Here is a 23,410-nt window from a genome sequence, read left to right as displayed (position 1 = left end):
GACGAGTACATTGTGATCAAAAACTGAACGGACTTTAATAACATCAAGTTTGCATAAATCATTCAAAGACAATCCAGCTCAAGTAAACATTACCCAGTGCGGATCTGTGGATAACTTATTCTGCCTGCCAAAGATAATAATGTTGCTTGACCTTGCTAGTGTCTGAGTGACTCCTCATTTGCCACAATCATGAGCAAAAGCATTGATAACAGCAGTGATTCACCTCTGAGAGAGCTGATAAAAAAACAATTCTGAATGTTTGTTTGTCACTCAACGTCAGTAAGTGAACATTTTGAGGAAATTAATCGAGAGAAAAGAGAGAAGGTTTAGTGTGGCTAATACCATCACTCTCAGAGTTGATTTTAATCACAAACAATCATTTTATTACAAATTAATTCAATTATATTTGAAAATTGACTGGCTTCAGGAAAGCTTTTTTTTCCAGTTCAATATAGATCAATTATTTGCTTTTTCTTTCTTATCACCCAGTGCACCATCATCTTGTCTTGGTCAATTGCAAATCACTGTAAAAAAAAAAAGTACAACAAGGATCAGGTCAGACCTCTGTTATCCTCATGCGGAGGCGATGGTTATCAGTTTGAAGCCCGTCCAGTCGGGTGGTGTTAGCCTGGTTGACGCTGGTGACGGAGGTGGAGGTCTTGGAGTCTTCCTTCTTCTGGTTCTGGGTGAACTTTAATCTGCGGTTCTGGGTGGCTGCGTCTGGGTTGGTCCTCATGGTGATTAACTGGAAGAGGGGTTTTGGGTATTAGTCAGAGCTGCACTCTGCAATAAAATCACATGGGCAAAAAAAGCTACACATAACTGTTTACGCTGCATTTTTAGGACACAGGACTTAGTAAAGTGTGGTGTGTGAATCTGATGATTCTTAAGCACTCCAGTTTTTGAATTATCCGTGTCTACTCACACACACACGCACACACACACATGCACACACACACGCACGCACACACACACACACACACACACACACACACACACACACACACACACACACACACACACACACACACACACACACTGACCTTGGGAACGAAGACCAAACAGAGCGTGATGGTGCTGCAAAAGATGATCACCAGCGCCACAATGCAGAACTGGACGTTGGGCTGGTCCCTTGTAAGAAAAGACACTGCAGCACCGATGATGCACATGATGCCCACGTTGTAAACACTCATCCCAATGTATTTGCTGTCATTGAGAGCAGGGATGCTCACGTTCCTGGTCTCCCATGCCAAGAAACAGCCAAATAACTGTTGGGGAAAAGAGAGGGAAAGTTGTTTTGTTGTTTTTAGTTTGAGAGAAGGTGAAACAAACTGAAAGTAAAAACGTCAGGCAGCATCACTGGGACAATGCGTACATAGTTAGTCAGCAGATTTGAAGCTGTGCAGTTTTCCCCTTCAGAAAATGATGTGGTATCATCCTTATGTTTTTTGTTGTACGCAGCTCTTTATTGTTCTTCACAAATTAATTGAAAAAAATGTCATCTTTTTATTTGACTGAAACACCGAAAAAGCCACAAAAAAAAAATCAAGTCCGTATTTTAAATTTCTTAAAAAGGAGGAAAGTATTCTTAGGGACGACTTTCTAAAGCAGCCTTTGGTTTAATGCTTGTGAAATGTGTATTGAGGGTGTTTGATTTGTTGCAGCAGCAGCCTGCTGAATAATTCACTGTGTGCTGTGTAAATTGGCGAGCCTGCTTATCCTAAAGTCTAAATGAGAGTTAGCGGAAGGACTAGCAGCAGATTTACAGGAGCAGTCATTAAGGATTAGTGGATCTCAGGTGTGTGAGCATGTGTACGCGGATGTGACGTGATGTGCGCGCGTGTGCATTCATACGTGAGACTGTGTGCGTGTTTTTGTGTGTGTGTGTCTGTAAAGTCAGGGATGACTCAAGCCTTAATGTTTCTTTTTGCTGCGCTGTCCCTCCCTGTGCCTCATACAGATGTGGGCTCCTGTCAATCACTGGATACAAACTTTTCCTGCTGATCAACTTCTTTGTCACCATCTTATTATGTTACATCAAAGCCCCTCCTACTTGTTACCCCACTATTTGCCCACCCCTTCTATCTCTTAACTTTTTTTGGTAGTATTTTTTTGAATGAATGAATTACTGTTTATCTTGATAGAGACTTATATGGCATACATAGAAAGTTGCACAACAATTATCCAATGCAATGTAGCAACGCCTTTATAGCTACTGCTAATTTCAGATGCTTTTTCCATTTGCAGAAGATTAACAGAAGATTCCTTCTTCGAACGTGTATGCAGTCTGTCCTCTTTCCAGGTCTTTGTGGAAGAGAGTTCAGATGCTGGTTGGCAGCACCTGAAAATTGCTTTTTCCTACTCCATATTTTTGACATCCTTAGTCTCTATATGGTAACAATATGTATTGCATGTCTGTTTGTCCTGGAAGAGGTATCCAACAGATGGTCTAAATATAGAAGGTGCATAAAATGTAAAGTCCTTTCAGGCAAATTTGTGAATTTAGGCTATATACTGTATATAAATTTGACTTGATAGTACAGGATTGGTATGAGATGCATATGCATAAGGCTGTTAAGACTCAGTAAACACATTTGTACAGCACATTTATTGTGCAAGTGAGTGTTTATGTGTGTGTACAGATTGCGAGTAGATGATAAAATGTTGACCCTGTCCTCTCACCATTAGCAGTCCCTTGTAGGCGTAAACGATGCCCAGCCAAATGGTCATGTGGGTGTTCTCACAGTGCTCCAAGAAGGGACGGATGGCTATGTCTCGGCCTTGAGGGTCCGCCTGTTGACAACACAAACACATAGAGAAGAAAAATATTTGGTACAAACCTCCAAGAAGACAGGTGAACAAAAAAGTGCAAAATGTACAGTAACAGTGAAACAGGCAGTTTTGTCTCAAAAAGCAATGAAACAGACTGAGAAAACCAGAAAACCAGCTGACAATAAAAAACCATCCTGATCCTGCTGCTGGTCAGAATGACGAGTGTCAGAGATAAAACAACCAGGTGTGTCATCAAACTGCATCCCATCATGGCCACTGTGCAACTCCAAAGTTGGCTGAAATGAAATGACTCCATGCTTAAGATACTAATGGGCACGACTAATGAAGCTTATTCATGAATGTGATTTACACCTCCTCTTATCCTTCTTGTTTCTCACTGAGTCTCTTTCACGCTATCTCTCCATCCTGCCCCAGTTTCTCTCTTTCTTTAGCTTTCTGTTCATTCCCACTTTTGTCATTTCCACTGTCTTTCAGAGCAGGTGGTAACACATGTGACTTATGGGGGAAATTAGCACCTGAGGTAGATATTAATACACTAAAACACATCCCCTCTCCTCTCTCTCTTTCTCACGCTCTCTGTTAGGCAGAACTTTAAAAAGCTTTTAATAAGAGCATTAGTTTGCCCTGCATGGATTCATCTGAGGCCACACCAATATATCAACACTGAAACACCTGGGGCAAGGCTGGGCATAATGCCATGCTGCTCACGAGGTGTGTGTGTGTGTGTGTGTCTTCAGGCTTATTTACAGTAAGACATGTCTAACAGCTCAGCAGATGGCGCTTGTGTGTATTTGTGTACATGCATCTACATCATAGTCTTTGATTAGCAGTAATTCAGTTAAGAAAGAAGAAAAGTCTCTCAAGGCAGACAGGAATTATACTGAAATATGAGCATTGTTTTGGTCGTCACTCCTCACACATACTTCAATGCGAGGGCATTTTGTTAAATGCGTCTCATATGAATGCGCTCAACACATAACACATAATAAATACACACCTACCTATACACATTCCTCTTTGGCTGTAAAATCCACTTCCACTCGTCACTTTGACCTCATATTCTCCATTCAGCTCCCATTAATGAAAATTGCAGCTATTCATGCTTTCCTCTATGACCTTGATGGATTTAAATTAGTGGTTTTCTATAGAATGATCACTTAAAATGGTAAATTGGTGCTTAAAAAGTGCAGTGATTCACCCAACAGGGATGAACAGAAAAGTGCCCATACCGTATCATTTCTGGATATCTTTGAAGTGTTATGTTATAGTACAGTTCTCCGGCTTTAATTCCCATGTCTCTGCCTTGGAAATATAACTTTCAAACAGTGTTCCTCATCCTGCTTGCACTTGCCGTCTTTTGCATTCAACATTCAAACCCTCAAAGGATTACGTACGCAGTTACACATCTCACGCTGTTTGTCAAAGACACCGCAACGACATCGCAGCAGGCGGAACCACCAACAACTCAGATATAGATTCAACTTTTCCAGCATCTGCCTAAGATCCTCATAACCTCTGATGTCTCGAAACAGAAACACATTAAAAAGTCAGGATCGCTTCGGTGCCAGCGAGTTCACACACTTTGTCAAAGCACTCGTGTAACCCCTTTCTGAGAGTTCCCGTGTGAGCCCTAGACACGCTTTGCATTAGGCACCATGTCAGTCATATCTGTGAACATTTTGGGACTCGATCATTAGAATATTGTTTACTTGAAGGTGAAGGACTGCTAGAGCTTTAAAAGCCTCAGAAGAGGTGGAAGCACAGCAAAGTAAAGCAGGAGATGACGCAGAGGCTTTTTAAAAATATTTTACAAGCAACCACAATTAGTTGACACAGTACAGAAAAAGGATCCTGAGACTTGTGGCTGGTATTCTCATCATACAGCTACAGGTAAATGAATGTTTTCAAGCTTTGAAATGTGCTTGGACTGAGCAAGAGAAAATCATGAGTTATGCACAAGATGCCCTGGTTTGGCAAAGTGTCTGGGCCGGAGCCAGTGGCATGACTCATCTCTTCTCACAGGAAGAGATACAGTTTTATATTATGTTCACAATACAATCATTCTGAAAACTGCTGCTCACTTCTGACTGTAGCAGTGTGGAAGATGATCCTCTACAAAAGCAGGCCTCACTCTCTTTACCTTCCATACATTTATGAAAGAAAAGCCTTAAGCCCTTTTCAAACGTGGACTATAACAGTGCTGAGTTCATCTGTCGGTTCAGGTGATAACTTCTTTCATACTCGGTCAGACCTCATGTTATTTGTTTGTCTACATTTGCATCCCAAGAATACCTCAGCTCTTTTCCGCTGAACGGCTTTACCGCATCATCTGCACCTTCGTAATTTATGTATATTTATGTTTTTTAGGCTGAGCAATCTGTTATTCAAACAACAATGCTTTGAGAAGTCACACTCGTTGTAAATCATTTTGTTCGTTCAATATGAGAGGCACATTCTGCATCAGTGCTCTTTGCAAAGTCGCAGCTCCGAGCAGACTTGTGTCACTAACAACAAAATGATAAGACAAAATGAGATATAATGCTTATTAGGCTCGGGACTCTATCGCAGCGGAGCAGACAGCGCCGGTCGGAGGGAAGCTGTCTAGGGAGTTGCCAGGCAACAGGGCTGTAGGCAGCAAGTAGTCCCAAAGCGGTGGGGATGGCGTTAAAAGCGGCGGTTCACTGTCATTTTTCACAGCATTAGCTGTCTAACGGGATCACTCTGGGAGGGCACAGTCTATGGAGAGATGGAGCTCGATAAGGCGAAGACAGGAGTGATAAAGGAAAGAGGGAGAAAGGAGTGGAGGGTGGGATGGAGAGAAGACAGGAGCAAGAAGTATGCATGGAAAGCTGGAAATTGAAAAAAAAAAAGGAATAATAAAGGGATATTAGGATAGATGGGAGAAAGGTACAGATGACGGCATGGAGAGTTGAGATAAATAGATGCTGTCAATCATGTTTCCTCAAAGAGATAAGAGAAGGAGAGAAGGAAATCTAAAATAGAAAAGCAGAGGAAAGTGAATAAATCAGGAAGACCCAAGACATGGAGGTAAATGGAGACATGGAGGTAAAGATTAGGGACAAACAGACTATAAATTGCAACTGTCTGATTGTGTCTGTGTTTTTCTATTAAAATGGGTGTTCTGAGAAACACACTCCATAGCTTCCCAATATTTGTGCAGAAAATTACTATTATTATTGGAGCTAACTTTGAGCTCATTTACTTCACTTAATTCATGTAGAAAATCTTCCAGCGTGTTACATGAATACAAAGCCACAAAGAAACCATCCGAGAAAGCATAAATAAAAAGTTAAAAAAACAAAGACAACCATAAAGAGCATCACGCATTCTCATTTTTGTTCCGACTCCATCCTCACAGCTACCGGGGTTGTTTCTGGATATGTATCTCACTCCTACTTTATGGTGGCCTCTGGCCTGCTGGAGAGCAGAGAGATAGACCAACAAGTGAGGGAGGAAATGGAGAGCTCCCTCATTGTCACCTGCAGCTACTTCACACAACAGCGTGTGTGTGTGTGTGTGTGTGTGTGTGTGTGTGTGTGTGTGGATGAACAAAGGGGGATGAACGACATATGTCCCTGTGGGTGTCAGCGTTTCCATTCTGTGAGCACACATACGTAATGTGACTGGGACTGTTTGTGTGTTAGTGTGCATGTGTGCATGTGCTGTATATAGATGAGCTATCTGACAGAAGCACTCCATCAAACATGCTGGCAATTACAACGGAGGAGATTCCCCCATAGAGAGAGGGAGAGAGAGAGAGACAAAAGATATGTATTTCGGGAGCTTTAGACTTTCTTTTTGTAAGATTTACGTATTTCATCACTGTGATGGGGAAAGCCGCTGAGAATAGTGCAGAGAGAGAGAGAGTATATGAAATTATAATTAAAAAAATGTACAATACATTTTTGTCCTCAAGGATGATTGTAGAAGTTTTTTCCATAAAAACACTGCATCAAATTACTGTGTCGTGATTACTCTAGGGATTAAATAATTTACATGTATGAATGCTGAGGCTATTAGAAATCTCTCTCAGAACAGTAAGCAATGTCATATGTTTTCATCAGGTAATAATAATACATATAGATTTTGTGATTGGTGGGGCTTTGAATGTCAGCGGGTGGCATCGTGTTCTGCTGATGCCAACGGTACCAGCCCCACCAACTGTTTTCCTGGGCACAAAGACAAGGAGAGAAACACACTGATGCAGTGCTGTCCGATAGAGAGTTCACACAAACACAAACACATTATCCTGTGTGGCACCAACTGTTTTTATACATGCAAATACAGACATTTTTTGCATTAGTCGTATGTCATTCTCAGCCTCACTCCGCTGTCTGAGGGTAAATACTGTTATACGGACTGTAAAAGTTTGTGACAAATGTCATGTCAGAAAAAAATTGTATGTGTTCAAATTGGTTTGAGATGAGACCCAAAAAGTACCACAGTTAATCAAATGTAATTTACGTCTCGAGGACCGAGGAAAGAAGAAGCTACAGCATGATTTTAGAGTAATGTTACAAAGATGGGGGTATTTAAAGTGAATGAATGAAATGGATGAGGGGATGTAGAAAAGCTAGGATGAGTTTTTGAGAGTGGCAGAGGAAGAAAAACAAACAAAGAGCACAGAGGGCAAAGATGAAAGGCAACTTTATGACGCAGTAATTTTTAGGAAATCATTTGAAAAGCAGCGAGCAGAGTTTTCACAAGCTTTTTATGAACTGCTGTACAGCAGTAATGACCTTTAGACAAGCAAATAGGTGAAGTGCATGGTGGGTGATTTGCTCAGCTGGTTTACAGGGAGGTTAATTAAAGTAATGTCAAAAAGAAGGAGTTCACGCCCACTTTGAAGATATTTTCTTGTCGGTTTCACATGACCTGACACTACTGATGCCCGGCCACAACCCAGATGGCCAGCTCATATCAAAAGAAAAGGCAGCCGTCCCGATTTCCTCATCCTAACCAAAGTTATTAATTATGCATATGGTTGCCTGGAACTTATGTAACTATATTGTTGTATTTTCATATTTTTTTTAAATTCACTCAATATTGTCATTCAATTCACATTCTTACTATTTTTCTGATTTTGCCTGCAGCCGATATGACTTTGTCAATGTCTGGTTAGACACTGCTGTTAGAAACGTCTGTTAGCAACAAAGCTGTACCCAAAATGTTGCTTTTTACCTTCAAAACACACAAAATGAATGCCAATAAAAGACTGTTAAAACACAAATGCTACAAGCCAACAGTATAATCAGGGAGTACGAGCGTGTTTGCTGCATACCAAAGAGCTTTGGGATTTTGGACAAAATTAGTGAAAAACTTTTAGGAAGAAAGGGGTAACACTTTACTTTAAAGTTCCCTCATTTAGCAATACTATCTATAAACATGTGATACATGGTTAGCATGTAGTTGTACACAGATACAAGAGGTGAATAATGTATTTGTCAGCGACTATAACTCTTCCTGAGGGGACACATAATCGGAGGCTAATAACTTGGTCATGAATGACACTGCTGTAATAATATAAAATACTTCGGAAGAGATATAATTATTGACAGATACTTGACATTCATAAACACTTAAAATGTCCTTCTATATACTAACAGCCAGTTGTATAAATAAGCATGGTACTCTGTTTAGTGCTACATGTTTATTGTCTAAATGTTAAATGTATGCACCTCCCGCCAGGACACATTCCTTGTATGTGAAAGCTTACATGGCAATAAATAGTTCGGATTCTGTTTCTGAAGCATCAACTGAATCTTTGTGATTAAGTAATTTGCGTCATTCTCGCACACTGTGTGATGAATAGTTGTTGATGTTCAAAACCGGTGCTGCCTCCCCGTTTGATAAAATCGGCCTCCCCATTGAGGTGATAAGACTATTAAAGAACCTTTTCCGTGTTCCTGATGATGATGTGTGTGCAATAACAGTAAAGCACCTGATTCCCTTAATGATGTTCACAAGATCAGATGACGAACATCGGATGACGCACAACTGTAACTTATCAGGTTCTAAAAAACGTTCTGCCTCATTAAAATTGGCAAACAATAACTTTTCAAGGAGGCTTTTATTGTTTATCTTACCAATGTTTGGCTTTCCTAAGTGTTCCCCTTTCCCCAAAAAATCTTCTGTCCAGTTTTATAATTAAAATTAGTAAAATTCTCCCACAAAAACCCATTGAAATATCTAAGAAATGCAATGACACTAAAGGGAGAATGAGGCTGTTTTTCTTAGGTCTTAAAAAGTTCACAATATTGAGGTACCTGATTTTCAATATTGCTAAATCAAAAGAATAGTAAAGTGATGTTAAGGTAATACTGAGGCTAATATGGCACCTTATGATTTCCCATTTTCTACTTAATCGAAAAAGTGTACGGCACTATATGAAGAGGCACCATAAAGATTTCAAGTGTCACATGGTACATGTTCTGAAGCGGCACATCGACTGCTCTAAAGAAACAAAAATGAGAGGAAGGAAACGGAGAAAAAAGCCAGTGAGGAAAGGTTGGAGAAAGTGAGTGAGGGAGGGTGTGATAGAAGGAGCCGGGGGAGAGAGCGAGGGAGGGTAAGGTTGGTGGGCCCCCGGCCGAGGCTGACCTACATGCAGAGGGGCCATGGTGGCAGGGCAGCAAGACGCCGCTGGCACTCCGAGCCATGTCTCTGCCAACCCTCTTCACAGTTTACGTGAACACCATCTAACTGTACGTGTGTGTGTGTGTGTGTGTGTGTGTGCCTGTTTGAGAGAGCTTGTGTGTGTTTTACTGTAGTGTCCTAGTCACACCGGATGGGTGACCAGGATATTCCACCCCAGTGCATCTTCACAGATATTATTATGGTTCGCTTAAGAGACAAAATGAGGCGGATGGAAAGAAAAAAAAGAAAAAAAGATTAAAAAACATATGCAGAAATGTAAGAAAATAAACACAATCACACTATTATTTATGCCAGATCCACACATATTTATATATATATACACACACACACACACACACACACACACACACACACACACACACACACACACACACACACACACACACACACACACACACACTCTTCCACATTGTTCAATCTATAATCTTCAATCAAACTACATAATCCCACCATACAGGTTCCATCCTCCATCCCTCTCAAGAGTCTCCTCCTCTCCTCTCCCCCACTAATGATGATACAATTATGTATGTACTTGAATGTGTCTGTCTTCATTTAAATATTTCTGCTCCCTTGCTCGCTTGAGCATCCAACCCCCTTTCTTTATTTTTTCCATACAAGCCTGTAATCCCATTTAAAGACTAATCCTGTTTATAGTACCATGGCCCAATGACCTTCTTACCACCAGTGGGCCAAATTGGCAGTGACATGATGAAATTGTTTTTTCTGTTAGTGCCCTCTCTGCAAGGAACTGACACAATAACGTTTTGACAAAAGACTGATTTCTTGTTTTTTTCTGATAACTGACCAACAAAAGAAACAAACTGCAGCTCAGGGGTCCACATCTGTTTCTAGATTGGTAAATTATGCTTAATTCTGAACTATCACATTGGTCTGAAGGTGCCAGCATGTCAAGTCTGTTTTTTTTTTTACCTGAGAATCCCAATGTGCCTTTGCCCTCTCTTAAATCTGCAATCCATTTTTTTTAATATCAGTGTACTGCAGAATGCTTCATTGACTGTGCTCCTGAGGGAGCTGTCAGGAAAAGGTGGTCCCCACCCTGGCTGGCAGAAAGTAGTACCAAAGTCATTATCCAGTATGTTTTGAACAACAAGACGTGTTTCTCGGAGCATTTTGTTTGAGATCATCCTTCCAGTAGGTCAAATTACACACGCCTTGAAGACATTTTAAGTGCGTGAAAACAGTACAAAACAGTTCAAGTTTTTAAGTTTGCAGGTAAAAGTTGGGGAAATACAAAAAAATTGCACCACAAAGGAAGACACTTCAAAGTAAGGGAAGAGGAGGCAACACATACATTTAAATGAAATCTGAAGGAAACACACACACACATGCTGACACTTAGAGAGTAGATAAGTGTTAAAAACAGACTTATTCACTCTCACAAAATGGCAATATAATGCCACTTACAAATACTCAAAAGGTACATTTCAATGAAATATGCACATAGTGACGCATGCACAAACGCACACTCGCACGCACACTCACACATGCACACACACACACACACACACACACACACACACACACAAGGGAGCTGCCTCAACTGATTTATTAAAAGCTAAACGCGTCATTAGCGTAAGCGGCTAACCCTGAACATAGGGCTTATTAGAATATGCAAATGCTGTGGTATAGCCTGACAGTGGGCTAGATTGCAAGCTAAGGCTTTTGCTATCGTAGACTGCAGCGGCTTTTATGAGTGCTATTTTTTAACGCACATCCCTGTCATAACGCTAGCTTTCATCAGAGCGCCCATCTGCACACTGTGTAGCTGACGGCTGTTTGCTGGGTGGAACTGCCTCATGTCTTTGGTGCCACAGTTGCAGAGGAGCTGAGAGTATCCTGATGGAAGTCTGCGCCGTGCTGGGACATCAGGTATATTTCTTGGGAGGTAGTAATGCCAGAGAAGTGTGAATACTGTTAATAATATCCGCATACTAAGTATACTTTTCTTTTAGATATATTTTTTTACTTTGTTATAGTCATTTATATGGGTTATTTACATACAAACACGCTATTCAAATGATTAAGAATTAAAGACTGTATTTTTAGCTTGTAGTTTCAATTATGAATGTTACGCTGCTTAGCACTATGGTTGGGGAGTTAAATTGGTCATATTCTCCTCTCCTGTGTTGATTTTTTTATTGCTGTCATAACACCATCTGTATTTACTTCTGTTCTGAACTACAGTTTACGAGGTTACATTTAAACACATAACGTTATAATTTACCTTTGCCAAATACGTTTTACGGAGTAAGGCATCAGAATCAGAACTGTAGGCGGGATCACCTACACCACTGTACATCCCTAAGCAGCAAAATTATGAATATGTCTGTTTACCGCTTTGCCTAGTCCAAATCAGCAGCCAGAGGATTCAGTCAAATATCTTCAACAATATCTTTAATTAAAAAATACAAACTACTGACTGAAATGTTGCTGAAAAACCCACAGCAGGGAGGATCCAGTCCACACAAATGCACTCTCTTTAACACCTGGGTGCCATTCTTTATCTGAAGGACCGTAATCAGGATTTGTAGCTGTGAAGAAGCTCATAAATCCTGGTTGACTCAGTGACAAATGGAAAGCACCAACAACCCGTGGATAAGCCATCAGATATGACAAGTTACTCTCACACGTCACCTCACCCTTAGGTATTTCTTCTATTCTTTCTCTATCGTTCTCCTTCATTTTCCTTCCAGCTATCTTTCTTTTTGCAGCTCCCTTTTTCTTGTGCTTTAAAACAAGCCGGAGTGGTTGATGACTCCAAATCTATCTGCAGTTGAACAGACAGTCCACTCCAGAACAGATGAACCCACAGTGTCCCTCTAAATCAACACTCACTGAGATTAGTGGAGACGCCTGTCCGAAGCGAGGAGTAACACTCAAGCAGCACATATTTTACACTACATCTCTCTCTCTCTCTCTCTCTCTCTCTCTCTCTCTCTCTCTCTCTCTCTCTCTCTCTCTCTCTCTCTCTCTCTCTCTCTCTCTCTCTCTCTCACACACACACACACACACACACACACCCCCAACATTTGCTTGGGGAGGTTCCTATAGCTGAGTGCAATGACACACCTCTGTGCCCTCTGCCACAATGATGGCATGGATCTAATATTAATGGAAAATTTCTGATATATAATCTACTCTAGTTTCTGATTGCAGGGCTGAGGGTTACGTTCACTGATGACCTTTTCCCTCTTCTTATTTCATCATTCCACTTGTGACACTCGGCTTCAACTCATTCTGATTCTCTTTTCTTCTCAAGGCGGTAATTTCCCATTTGGTTCAATACCAGAACGGCCTTTGGTGACACTGTCCTTTATTGCAAACCAGTCAGCGTAATTATGGACCACAATACACAGAAATACAAGCCCAGCATCATAATGTCAGTAATAACTTTCCTTTTACCCCGCTTCACTACATTTCCCATCATCCTTTGTCAAACAAATGGATGCCAGAAACTGACTTTACAGCCATGAAATAATGTCCATTGTTCTCTATTCATTATCTCTCCCTGCCTGTTTACACTGTCTGATACAAGACCATCCTATTATATCATATAATATCTTCCTCAGGAAATTACCAGAAATTATCTGCCATGTTAAACATTAATTGAACAGGCAGACCTACTGTATTTAAATCCGCCACAAGCAAGTGCAATATGTTCACAGAATTAATTAATTTGCTTACACATACTTCCTGCTCCAGTACCTAATAACATCAAATGCAACAGTGATTCAACGCAATAAGAATGCAGACTATAAATGATTATCTATTTCAGCCCGGCGAATATTAATTTTTCTTATTCTTTATGCAGATGGATGACATTGACTGGGGACATCCCTACAAGGCATTCCCCTGTTATAAAAAGCCAACAGCCCGGCAACATTATTCTCTGGAAACAGGCTGTCATTATGATATTTGATTAACCGTGTTGCATGTGGATAGCAATAGGAATCTCTGTACTTCCAGTAGAGGGAAACCACCCTATCCTCTTTTGAGGAATCGGTCTTTCTGTGACCCTGTTTCTCCCTTTGTCCCTGCAAGTTCAAGAGTATTAATTGAGTCCTTTGAGGCCTCAAGTTGCCATGAGCCCTGTGTTGTGGTTGCTTAATTGGCTCTGTTATTCACAAGCAAACCACAGTGCACTGTACTGTGTTAGTGTTAGAGGCCTCCGAGTAGTACTTTCTTAAGGGAGTAGATGGCAATATTTATACTGACTGCAGTTATAAATCTTACTCTATCCATATAGTATGTAGTTATGCATCTTTGATTGGAACTGTGCCTTCTAGAGAGCTCATAAACTTTTCTCCGCATATATCATTTTATCCTCCCTTTTTCTATACTTTTACTCTGCACCATCGTCATCCATCTCATCATGTATCTCCCTCCCCTCTAATCCACAGCCTCTCTCTCTTTTCTTCTTTCAATTTATTTATTTTATCCACCTCTTTTAACTCCCCCCAATATTATATATTTAAAAAAATCTGCGTGCCAGCACTGTATACTGACATTTTGTAAATGACACAATTACTGTCAGGACCATGTCACAAGATAAAAAATATCTTCCATCCTACTTATTTTAAAAATGAGACTTAAGACAGCATTCTCAGCCCATATTAGTTTATATTCAAATTAATCTTTAAAACCATGAACCACGTCTGGTCGCCTCCTTTATATTTCTTAGAGCCAAGTTGTGACAAGACCCACTTCAGTGACTTGTTACAATGGATGTTTTGTGCAGTGCCAGCTTCATAAGCTTAAGTGTGTGTGTGATAGTGTGTGGACGCTAATAGGAGCGGACGGCATAATAGATGCCCTCTCCGGCACAGACCTCCATCAGCTGGCCTCAGTGACAAGACTCAGGTATTTGGAGAACTACAACATACTGCTAAAGTGTCCAATTACTGCTCATGTATTTGCTGGAATAAGTCATGATTTCTCAACACCAGTGAAGTGACCAGCCGTCAACCCTTTTGTGGTCACTTGCTCAATAAATGTCTCTAAGCAGGTAGAAGGACATTAAAACAAATGAAATGATTCCACCTCGCTGGCAGTTTTCCGTTGTTTTAAAGAGGGCTTTTCTCTTTCTCATGATGTACTGCCATCCTTTTTTTGGTTTTTCTCCCTGACTGAATAATCTTTCCATATTCTCCACATTGTGTTCAACTTCATGTTCTTTCAGTGACTCCATCTCCATTCTTTTTAGTCTCCCCAAAATCTTTCTACTCTCATTTCTCTCTAATTTTTCTTCTCAGTTAGCCACATGTTACACAAGTTTTCTTTGCTTTTCATCTTCTGCTCCTTAATACATCGTCTTGTTTCACTTGCTTCCTCAAACTCATCCTCTCTCCATTCTTTCTATTCTCTGGTCCCAATCCATTGCCTGCTGGGTCCGGCCTCTCGCTCGACCTCAGGGAGAGACCTAATGATGCAGAAATGCAGCGGTGCTCTGCAGGAGCTCCATGATGTGCTGTGAGAGCAGGAAGGAAACACACTCACACTCAGAAAAACACAAATGTAGGCACACATACAAACATTCACATTCAGGCACAGCTGCAAAGGCACAATTGCAAATGTACTCCCAAATGCCCACATGCACGTGTCAGGGGCAAGTAGTGACAAGAGCGTGGCCAGTGTGCCACACTGAGGGCAGGGAGGAGAGAGTTATAAGATAGGAGCATCAATGGCAGCCTGCAGGAGCTGACACAATGAGTTCAACGCCATTGGCTTAATATGACAGCCTTGCCAACACCTCGCAGTTTCTCCGTGGAAGAAACACACACAAACACACACACACATCCACACAAGCATGGATGAGTCAGACACTCCCAGGGGCATCTCTCCACCTAGCTAAAGCTTGGCTCTGACAAACACAACACCTTATGGTTGGCTATTGGTGCCCAAGGAGGAACAGCATCACAGACACCATCCGCATCCCATCCCTGGACTAAGAGTACACACAGCACAACATCTTAATTCATTTGATATAAAAACTCAATATACTACATATGAGAGCGCTAGTTCAAACACTAGTGTGTACAGACTGCTACATCAGCAGCAGGCAGGAAATCCACAAGCGCGTAACAGTCAATTACTTCCACTGTCAACGGCCTGCCATAGACACAAGGACAGCAACCAGTCACACCAAAGAATGATGCAGCGCCACCAATCACAGCAGAAGACTCATATGGGTGAGGAATGCTCGCAAAGGGGAAAGATAATCAGATATTTTTAGCTGATTGACCACTGCAATACGGTGTTGAGTGTTGTTGGTCTGTTGACAAGCACATAAACAGTTAATATAGCAAAACTTTAAAAAAATCATCAAAATACCACAGTGTCATTGCTCAACTTAAGAGGAAGAGTATGTGTAATAGTATCGTATACATTGGATCAGCAAAGATGCTGATATTTTGCAAAAGAGCAGGTTCAAGGTAGATGAGGTTATGCAAAAAAAAAGAATAATGAAAACTTTCATTTTCAATGTAGCGATTGGAGAACGGAGCTCCCTTTCCTTTGCCAAGTGCAACACACACACACACACACACACACACACACACACACACACACACACACACACACACACACACACACACATGCACCCTGAATATGCATGCACTCACACATACATACACTTACATTGCAGCCAATCTTAGCCCCTTGCCTCACCAATCTAATATATCTGCTCAAAAAACAAGCCCATTGGACCAGTTTCACTGACGGCAGACTTCCCTTTGGTCCAGTTAAAAGGGTAAAACGATGCCAAGAAAGTGTCTATTTAGGAAAAAGTTCAAAGCAAGAGACAAATGTTTTTGGACAAACAGAACCTCATTGTATTCCCATTTTAGTAAGAACATATGCTTTTCACAGTAATGGGCTGGACAATGCTCAGAGTAACAGAACAATTGTGCAGCCTGGTACAGGGTGTCCACACAGCCATCCTCTGAGTCATCAGTAGCTGTTTTTAATGCATCGGATGAGCAGATTTCCTCGATATCTTATGCACAACATTTTCTCAGGTCTCTCATTTGGTTTGGAACACATAAACAAATCAGTGCATGGACTTGTGGTGGCAAGGCCATGCTTGTGGTAGTGCAGGCTGTCTTGAAAACAATTATTTTGAATATGCTGTGTCTTGTTTTTTCATATATTTTTCAAACGTTCCAACCAATTCTATTGCAAAGTTATAGGATGCCTTATCCAGCCTGTTTTCAGAAGAGGAACTCCCTGTGATGAGTAAACTGATCGTCATTTGTAAAATTGGAAAAGTGGCCCTTTTGAAACAGACTTGTATGACCTCTCACTGTCTTTTTTCAAAAACTGTAAAGACCAACCTACATAGCCAGAGACAAAGTGATCTCTCTCTTCAGAATATGGCATCAACCGATCGAACAGGAGATAGACGATTAGAGAGAGCGATAGAGAGCGTGAGAGAGCGTGAGAGAGTGAGACAGAGTGTGTGTGAGAGAGAGAGAGAGAGAGAGAGAGAGAGAGAGAGAGAGAGAGAGAGAGAGAGAGAGAGAGAGAGAGAGAGAGAAGCAGAGTAATAGCTTCTCTCTGATGTCCTGGCCACATGGAGCTGGCAGTGTGACAGAGAGATTATTATTATCAGATGGTCAGATGGTGGTTGTTTTCGGGACTCAGCTGGTAGAGTTTGGCCATCGGGATCATCACCAGGTGCTGCCACGTCCTCCCTGGGCACAGACCCACCATTGGAGGGCACTGCAGGGTTGGCGCATTCCCTAGCAGGCGAGGTTGTGAATAGAATAATGTTGGAACCACAGGACACAATATTTTGGTCTCTTTTCATTGCAGGATGGTGCCCGATTTAGATCATATCAGAGTTTATCTGAATGAAGATGAATGAAAAAAGAAATAAAAGAGCAAATAGAATAAAGAGCAAAAAAAGAAAAGAAAGCAGGACCGGAAGCAAAAAGGAAGAGAAGAAAAAGAAAGAATGACACAGTCTGTCAGCTTTGCTGTTTGAGCACGTGGTTTTGAATTAATTTAGTCCAAAATGTACTGTAAGAATGGAATTTCCACTCTGATTGAGGCTGATTAATTAAAAACCAAAGGCTTGTTAATTATACCCAGCTATCTCAGACAGATGAGCCCTCTGATGCATTGTCTTTCCCTCTGTGTGACGTTTACCTCAGCTCCTTTGGCTTTGTCCTACTTTAGTTCCAGCTCCTCTGTCTCTACCAGATGTATACATCTGGGAGATAAGTTCACGTTGCAGATAAAACCTCAGCCCTACATTGCCCTCTGTTTGTGAATTGCAGCATTTTCCAGGCATTGTACCTATTGTGCGTACCTTATCTATACTCAGATGGAATGCATTAGCAATGTTTAAGGTTTTACACACTTTCACATTCAGGGCCATAAGTATTAGAACTGTGACTGTCACAATTTTTCATGTTTTCCTCTTTACACAGATTTGAAATGGCACAGTCAATATGTGGTTGAAGTGTACACTTTCAGCTTTAATTTAAAGAGTATAATAAAACTATCACATTAACCGTTTAGGAATTACAATCACCACACAGTCCCCCACGCTTTCAGAGGCTCAAAAGTAAAGTAACTTGACAATTGTCTTGCAAAGGGTTTGATGACCAGGTGTGGTCTGTTCCCTTGTTATTTCATGACGAATTAAGCAGATAAAAACTGGCAATGATTAAAAATGTTGAGTTTCGATTTGGTCGCTGGTTCAGGGAAGTCTCAGCTTGAGGACCAAAGAGGTGTCAATGCAAGGGAAGGAGGCCATTAAAAGTCTGACCAACTACACAAATCTATCAAGCAGATAGCAGAAAACATTAGAATTGACCAAATCAACAGTTTGGTACGTTCCTAAAAATAAGTAATGACGACCACAGAAGACATGTAAAACAGATGTAGCACAAGACATGTTAAGTAGATACCAGATAGTAGCATAATTATATCCTTGGTAAAGAAAAAACACTTCATAAAATGACTACTGAGGTCACGAAGACGCTGGAGGAGGTAGGCGTGCCATTGTCAAAGTCTACACTCAAGAGATGCCTTCATGAGTCTGAATACAGAAGGTTTACAACAACTGGAAACACTGGAGAACAGGAAGGCCAGATTCAACTTTGCCAGAAAACATCTGAATGAGCCTGACCAGGTTTAGATGAAGGTTCTTTGGAAGATGAAACTAAGATTAACTTTTCCAGAATGATGGAAGAGAAAAGTGTAGATCTGAAGCAAACCACATCATCAGGTTTAGAGGATGGAGGCAGTGCTTGGACACGGGCTTGTATGGAACCGGGTCTCTGGTGTTCATTCATGATGTCACAGCTGATGGAAGTGGCAGGATAAGTTTTGAGGTGTTTAGGGCTTTATTATTCAGATAAACGCTGCAAAACTGATTCGACGGCGCTTCTCAGTGCAGATGGATAATGACCCAAAACATACTGCGAAAACAGCACAAGAGCTTCTCAAGGCCAATAAATGGAATATCCTTCAATGGCCAAGTCCGTCACCTGAGCTCAACCCAAGTGAGCATGCTTTTCGTTTACTTCAGAGCAGATACAAGTGGAGGCAGAAAGACCCACAAACAGGCAGCAACAGAAGGAGGCTGCAGTAAAGGCCTGGCAAAGCATCTCAAGGGAGGAAACTCAGCGTTTGGTGATGACTTTGGGTGGAAGGCAATCATTGACTGCAAATCATTTTCCTAGAGAAATTTTCCCAGAGAAATTTCCATTTTACTTGTACAGTATTCAAAATTATCATTATATTCACTATTATGTTGTTTTTCCAATTACTTATGAACTTCTGAAAGTGTGGGGGACTGATAACTAACAGTTAATACCATATTTTTGTTATATCCATTGAAATAAAGTTGAGAGTCTACACTTTAAACACATATTGACTGCTTTATTAAAACTCCATTGCAGTCATGTAAATAGGCAAAATTTAAAAATAATTGTCACAGTCCAAATACTTATGACCCTGACTGTATATGCTGCAAGAGGCATAATGCAAAAAATTTGAGGGTTAGTTGGGACTGTGTTACAAAATAATTCTACTACTCTACATCAAGTTTCATTCTTTTTATAGGTGTAAAGAAAAACTGCAAATATACCTCTCTACCTCTCTCTCTTTCTTGCTCTCTCTCATCTCTCGTCCCTCCATTTCTCTGCCATCTTATTGATCCACCCAATCCAATCAGGCTCTTGAGGCTACGTGAATCTCTTTCTGAGGACATGGCAGCACATTTGAGCTGAGCACAAATCAATAGCAGTATGTCTTGTGAAGGAATGTAAAGTGTAAATATATTTATATATTGAGAATCTTTTCCAACATCCTGCAAATCAAGCTTGGAAATATATGAATGTGACCAATCAGGTAAATGACAACATATTACCAGCATATCACTTGTATATGTACAGTCATGTTAGGGTATTATCTCATTTCAGAAAATTATTTTAAAAAGTAGACAAAACTGTATACATTAAAGGATACAGATAGAAAAGGAACAGAGGAAATGCAGCTTTTTCATGGGTGCTTGCAACCTAACACCTCACTGCAGATACAGTACTCTCCATAGAGAAATGCTGCACTGCTGTTACTGTATGGCTATTTTGAAACTGCAGGGAAACTTCCATCACTCATTCATGCGCACACATCCAGTATGCACACACACAGGCAGGCACACACACACACACACACACACACACACACACACACACACACACACACACACACACACACACACACACACACACACACACACATACATAATGTATAAAGTGCATTTCTACCTTTATTAAGTATGAAATAAGTCATGTATACATGTGTGTGTGTGTGTGTGTGTGTGCTGGTGTCAAATATGACGCAATATTGCTATTTCACACCTTTAAACTTAATCACACAACACTATCTGTATGCTGCAATTGCAGATCACGCAAGATGCTATATTTGCGTCTCACCATCAGACTACATCACAGTAATTAAGACAAGAACAAAAGCATCCATTAGGATCACAAAGACACTAGTGCGGGCCAGCAAAATAAAAGACAGATGGATAAATGCACAAACAACACAAACATGCAACCAAACACACACATAGACTTAGTGAAGTGCAGCGAGGTAGTCGATGTTGCACAGCGTGTCAATCAGGTTAATTACTGGACAGATGGCTGTCATGACGTTGGGTGTGTGTGGAGATGGGGGGAGGAGGGGGAGGCATGCCTGAAAGATAACGACACCTCTTCTGTAAATATAATGCTCATAAGTAATACATTTACATTGGCGGGGGATTAGCAAATGTGTGCACGTACATGCACACACACATACACGCACACACACGCACACACACGCACACACACCAAACTCCAATCAGCAGATTGTGCTTCCAGCATGCACAAATCTCTTCACTGCTATCTAATCATCTCCCAGCTATTTTCTCTTTCTCTTCGTCTCTCTGCCATCACCTCTTCTTGCTCTTTCTCTCTTCCTCTTGGCTCCTAACAACTCTTCTGCGTCGCTGCTCTCTCACTCTCTCACAGTGACACATCTCACCATTCAAATCTCACGCAGAGAGCGCCTGCCTCTCTGCAGCTGATAATGTGCAATGCGCCACAGAGAAGGAATCAGACAATTTAACACAGAAATAAACAAGCAGTTCACACATGACAGGTAATTCATCATTAATGACTGTAATTTACATTCAGTAATTCTGGGCCGGCATAGTTAACCTGTTGTCCATATGCATACAGTAAAAAAGCCAAAAGCATTCAGGCTCAATTTATAGCATTATGCAATGTTTAATGAAGCAAGGACAGCTGGGATTATGAGCAGGATCATGCTCACAAAGATCACCTGATCTCTAATGTGTAGCTTTGGCAACAACTGTCATGCTAATGCTGCAAGATGTTAAATGTAGTTGACCCTGATGTCTCTGCTGTATTAAATCGGGAGGTGTAAGATTGGAAAAACTAAATAGGATGCCATGTATCCTAGTTCAAGTATTGCCACATGATTTACATCTTTCCCATCCTGTGAGAGGCTTTCGGGGAGTATCGATCCAAGACATTCATAATCTTCCTTGGCTCTTTGTGTTTCCAGAAGTTTGTGGATGGCAGAAGTGGCTACAGACACCAGGGGACAGAGAAGGAATATGAGCGAGCTGACACCCGGCCCAAGGACAGTATGCTCATTGAAGTGTGAAGATGATCGCAAATACGGGACATGTATTAGTACATTAGAAGATGATAATAATTGCAATATAATGATGATGGGTGAAGAGGCAACAATGGCTTATTAAAAGAAGGAGGATGGCAATTATCAGCTGAGAAATATCTTTCTGAGCTTTGCCAGACTGAGACCATAATAAATATGACTTGAGTTTCCTTAAAATGAAGCTTAACACAGTAACCTGTGAGGCAGTATCCATTTAGAATGCCATACATTAGATGACCACTTAATTAAAACCATTTCCATCTCTTTTTTTAAGAGCATTATTAATAATCTCTGAAGCATCATTGATGCTTGAACTGCCATGCTGACAGCACAAAGTGTGTGGGCTTGGTTCTGAAAAAAAGATGCATGCTCAGATCAAAGTACGTGAAAAAAAACAAGGGTCCAATTTAATCTCACCGTGTTCCACTCACAATGCCCCAAAAAACCTTCCTCTGTGCTCTTTGAAGAGTCGACTTAGGTTGGAAGAAAAGGAACAGAGGGTTTAAACAGAGGTGAAATTCATACGCACACACAAACACCCGATTCATCACTCGGGTCCGAACATACCTGTCACAGCATCACATCACAGTCAGATGAGAGAATGGCAGATTATTTACTACATATATCCAATGACAACTGACTAAGAGAAATTGTAAACCTGCAAAGAAAAAAATGTAAACTGTGTGCACAGCATGTGTTTTTTCTGCTCTAGTTTTTCTCGGGATATTTCTTACTCGGCTTGCTTTCAGTGCACACACATATACACACCTACACACTTACATTTCAACACAGCATTAACACAAATACCAGTAATCACAAACACACACAACAACTGTTTGCTTCATCCAACTCTAATGAGTTTGAGGCGGGAATGAGACTGGCATCGTGCCAGCTTGTTGCAGCACCGTTGGGTTTAATTATCTGACCTTCCTGTGGACTGGCTCACAGGCTCACAGGCTCCCTGCCGATGGCAAGTGCTAATCAATGTCACCCTCGGCAGTGTGATGATAAGTAGCCATGACACCCCTTATTCTCCCCTCTCACCCTCTTTCTCACTCTGTCTCTCATCACGAATATTCAACTTCATCTCCCCTAACCTCTCTATTTCAGTATTTTCTGGTATGCTGGCAGGCCTCCCTTTTCTTAGCTCACCCCTCTCTCTTTCTCTCCCTTTTTAACCTCTTCCTCCCTCTCACAAACTTATTTTCGCTTGCCCTTTCTTCTTGCTTTCATTTCACGCTCCTCTTGTTTCTCTGTCTACCTCGAGTGTCCGTAAGTCCTCTATCACTCTGTCCCGTTCTTCTAGCTTCAGCCCTCTATACTGTGAGTTTAAAGTCTGCAGTGTGCCGAAGGCTCAAGGTCTTGTGTAAAAGAACTCTTCCACTTAGCTGGATGTATTTGTATTCCTGTGCTCATAGTGCTGAGGCAGCGCCGGTACTTTGTTCAAGCAGTGGAGAAGTGCTCTCATTTCCCCATCACTGGGCGACCTTGGTGGTCTCCTATACCTGACTCCCCAGAGCGGTGTATGTGAGTTTAGTGTGTTTATATCTGTGTGTGCATGTGTGAAACCGCGTGGTATCGGTGATTAACCTTTGTCTAATTGACCCCTCCCCTCACACAGTGTCATTAAGGCACCAAAGTCTCATTGTCCTTGAGCTCAACGCAGCTCTGCAGAGGCTGTGCAGTGACGATGCGGCGTTGGTGCATGCAACAGCTTGTC

The 23,410-nt window shown here is 41.2% G+C and overlaps 1 protein-coding gene across 3 annotated transcripts in view; it reads right to left on the bottom strand.

The window, feature by feature from the left end:
* gabbr2 (gamma-aminobutyric acid (GABA) B receptor, 2) overlaps positions 1-23,410 on the bottom strand; it is a 150,770-nt gene that overhangs the window by 8,037 nt on the left and 119,323 nt on the right. For all 3 annotated transcript variants that reach the window (XM_068575080.1, XM_068575079.1, XM_068575081.1), the window contains exons 14-16: positions 2,683-2,793; positions 1,044-1,268; positions 563-745 (exon numbers count right to left, since the gene is read on the bottom strand). In XM_068575080.1, the coding sequence (XP_068431181.1) occupies positions 563-745; positions 1,044-1,268; positions 2,683-2,793 (519 nt within the window). The remainder of the gene's footprint in view (positions 1-562; positions 746-1,043; positions 1,269-2,682; positions 2,794-23,410) is intronic.

Source organism: Clinocottus analis, unplaced genomic scaffold (genome assembly GCF_023055335.1).
Source record: "Clinocottus analis isolate CAN_PGR_092001 unplaced genomic scaffold, fCliAna1.0.p SCAF_14, whole genome shotgun sequence".
Classification (NCBI taxonomy): Eukaryota; Metazoa; Chordata; class Actinopteri; order Perciformes; family Cottidae; genus Clinocottus; species Clinocottus analis.
The sequence above is the reverse complement of the archived record's forward strand: the minus strand, read 5'-3'. Positions and strand labels throughout refer to the sequence as shown.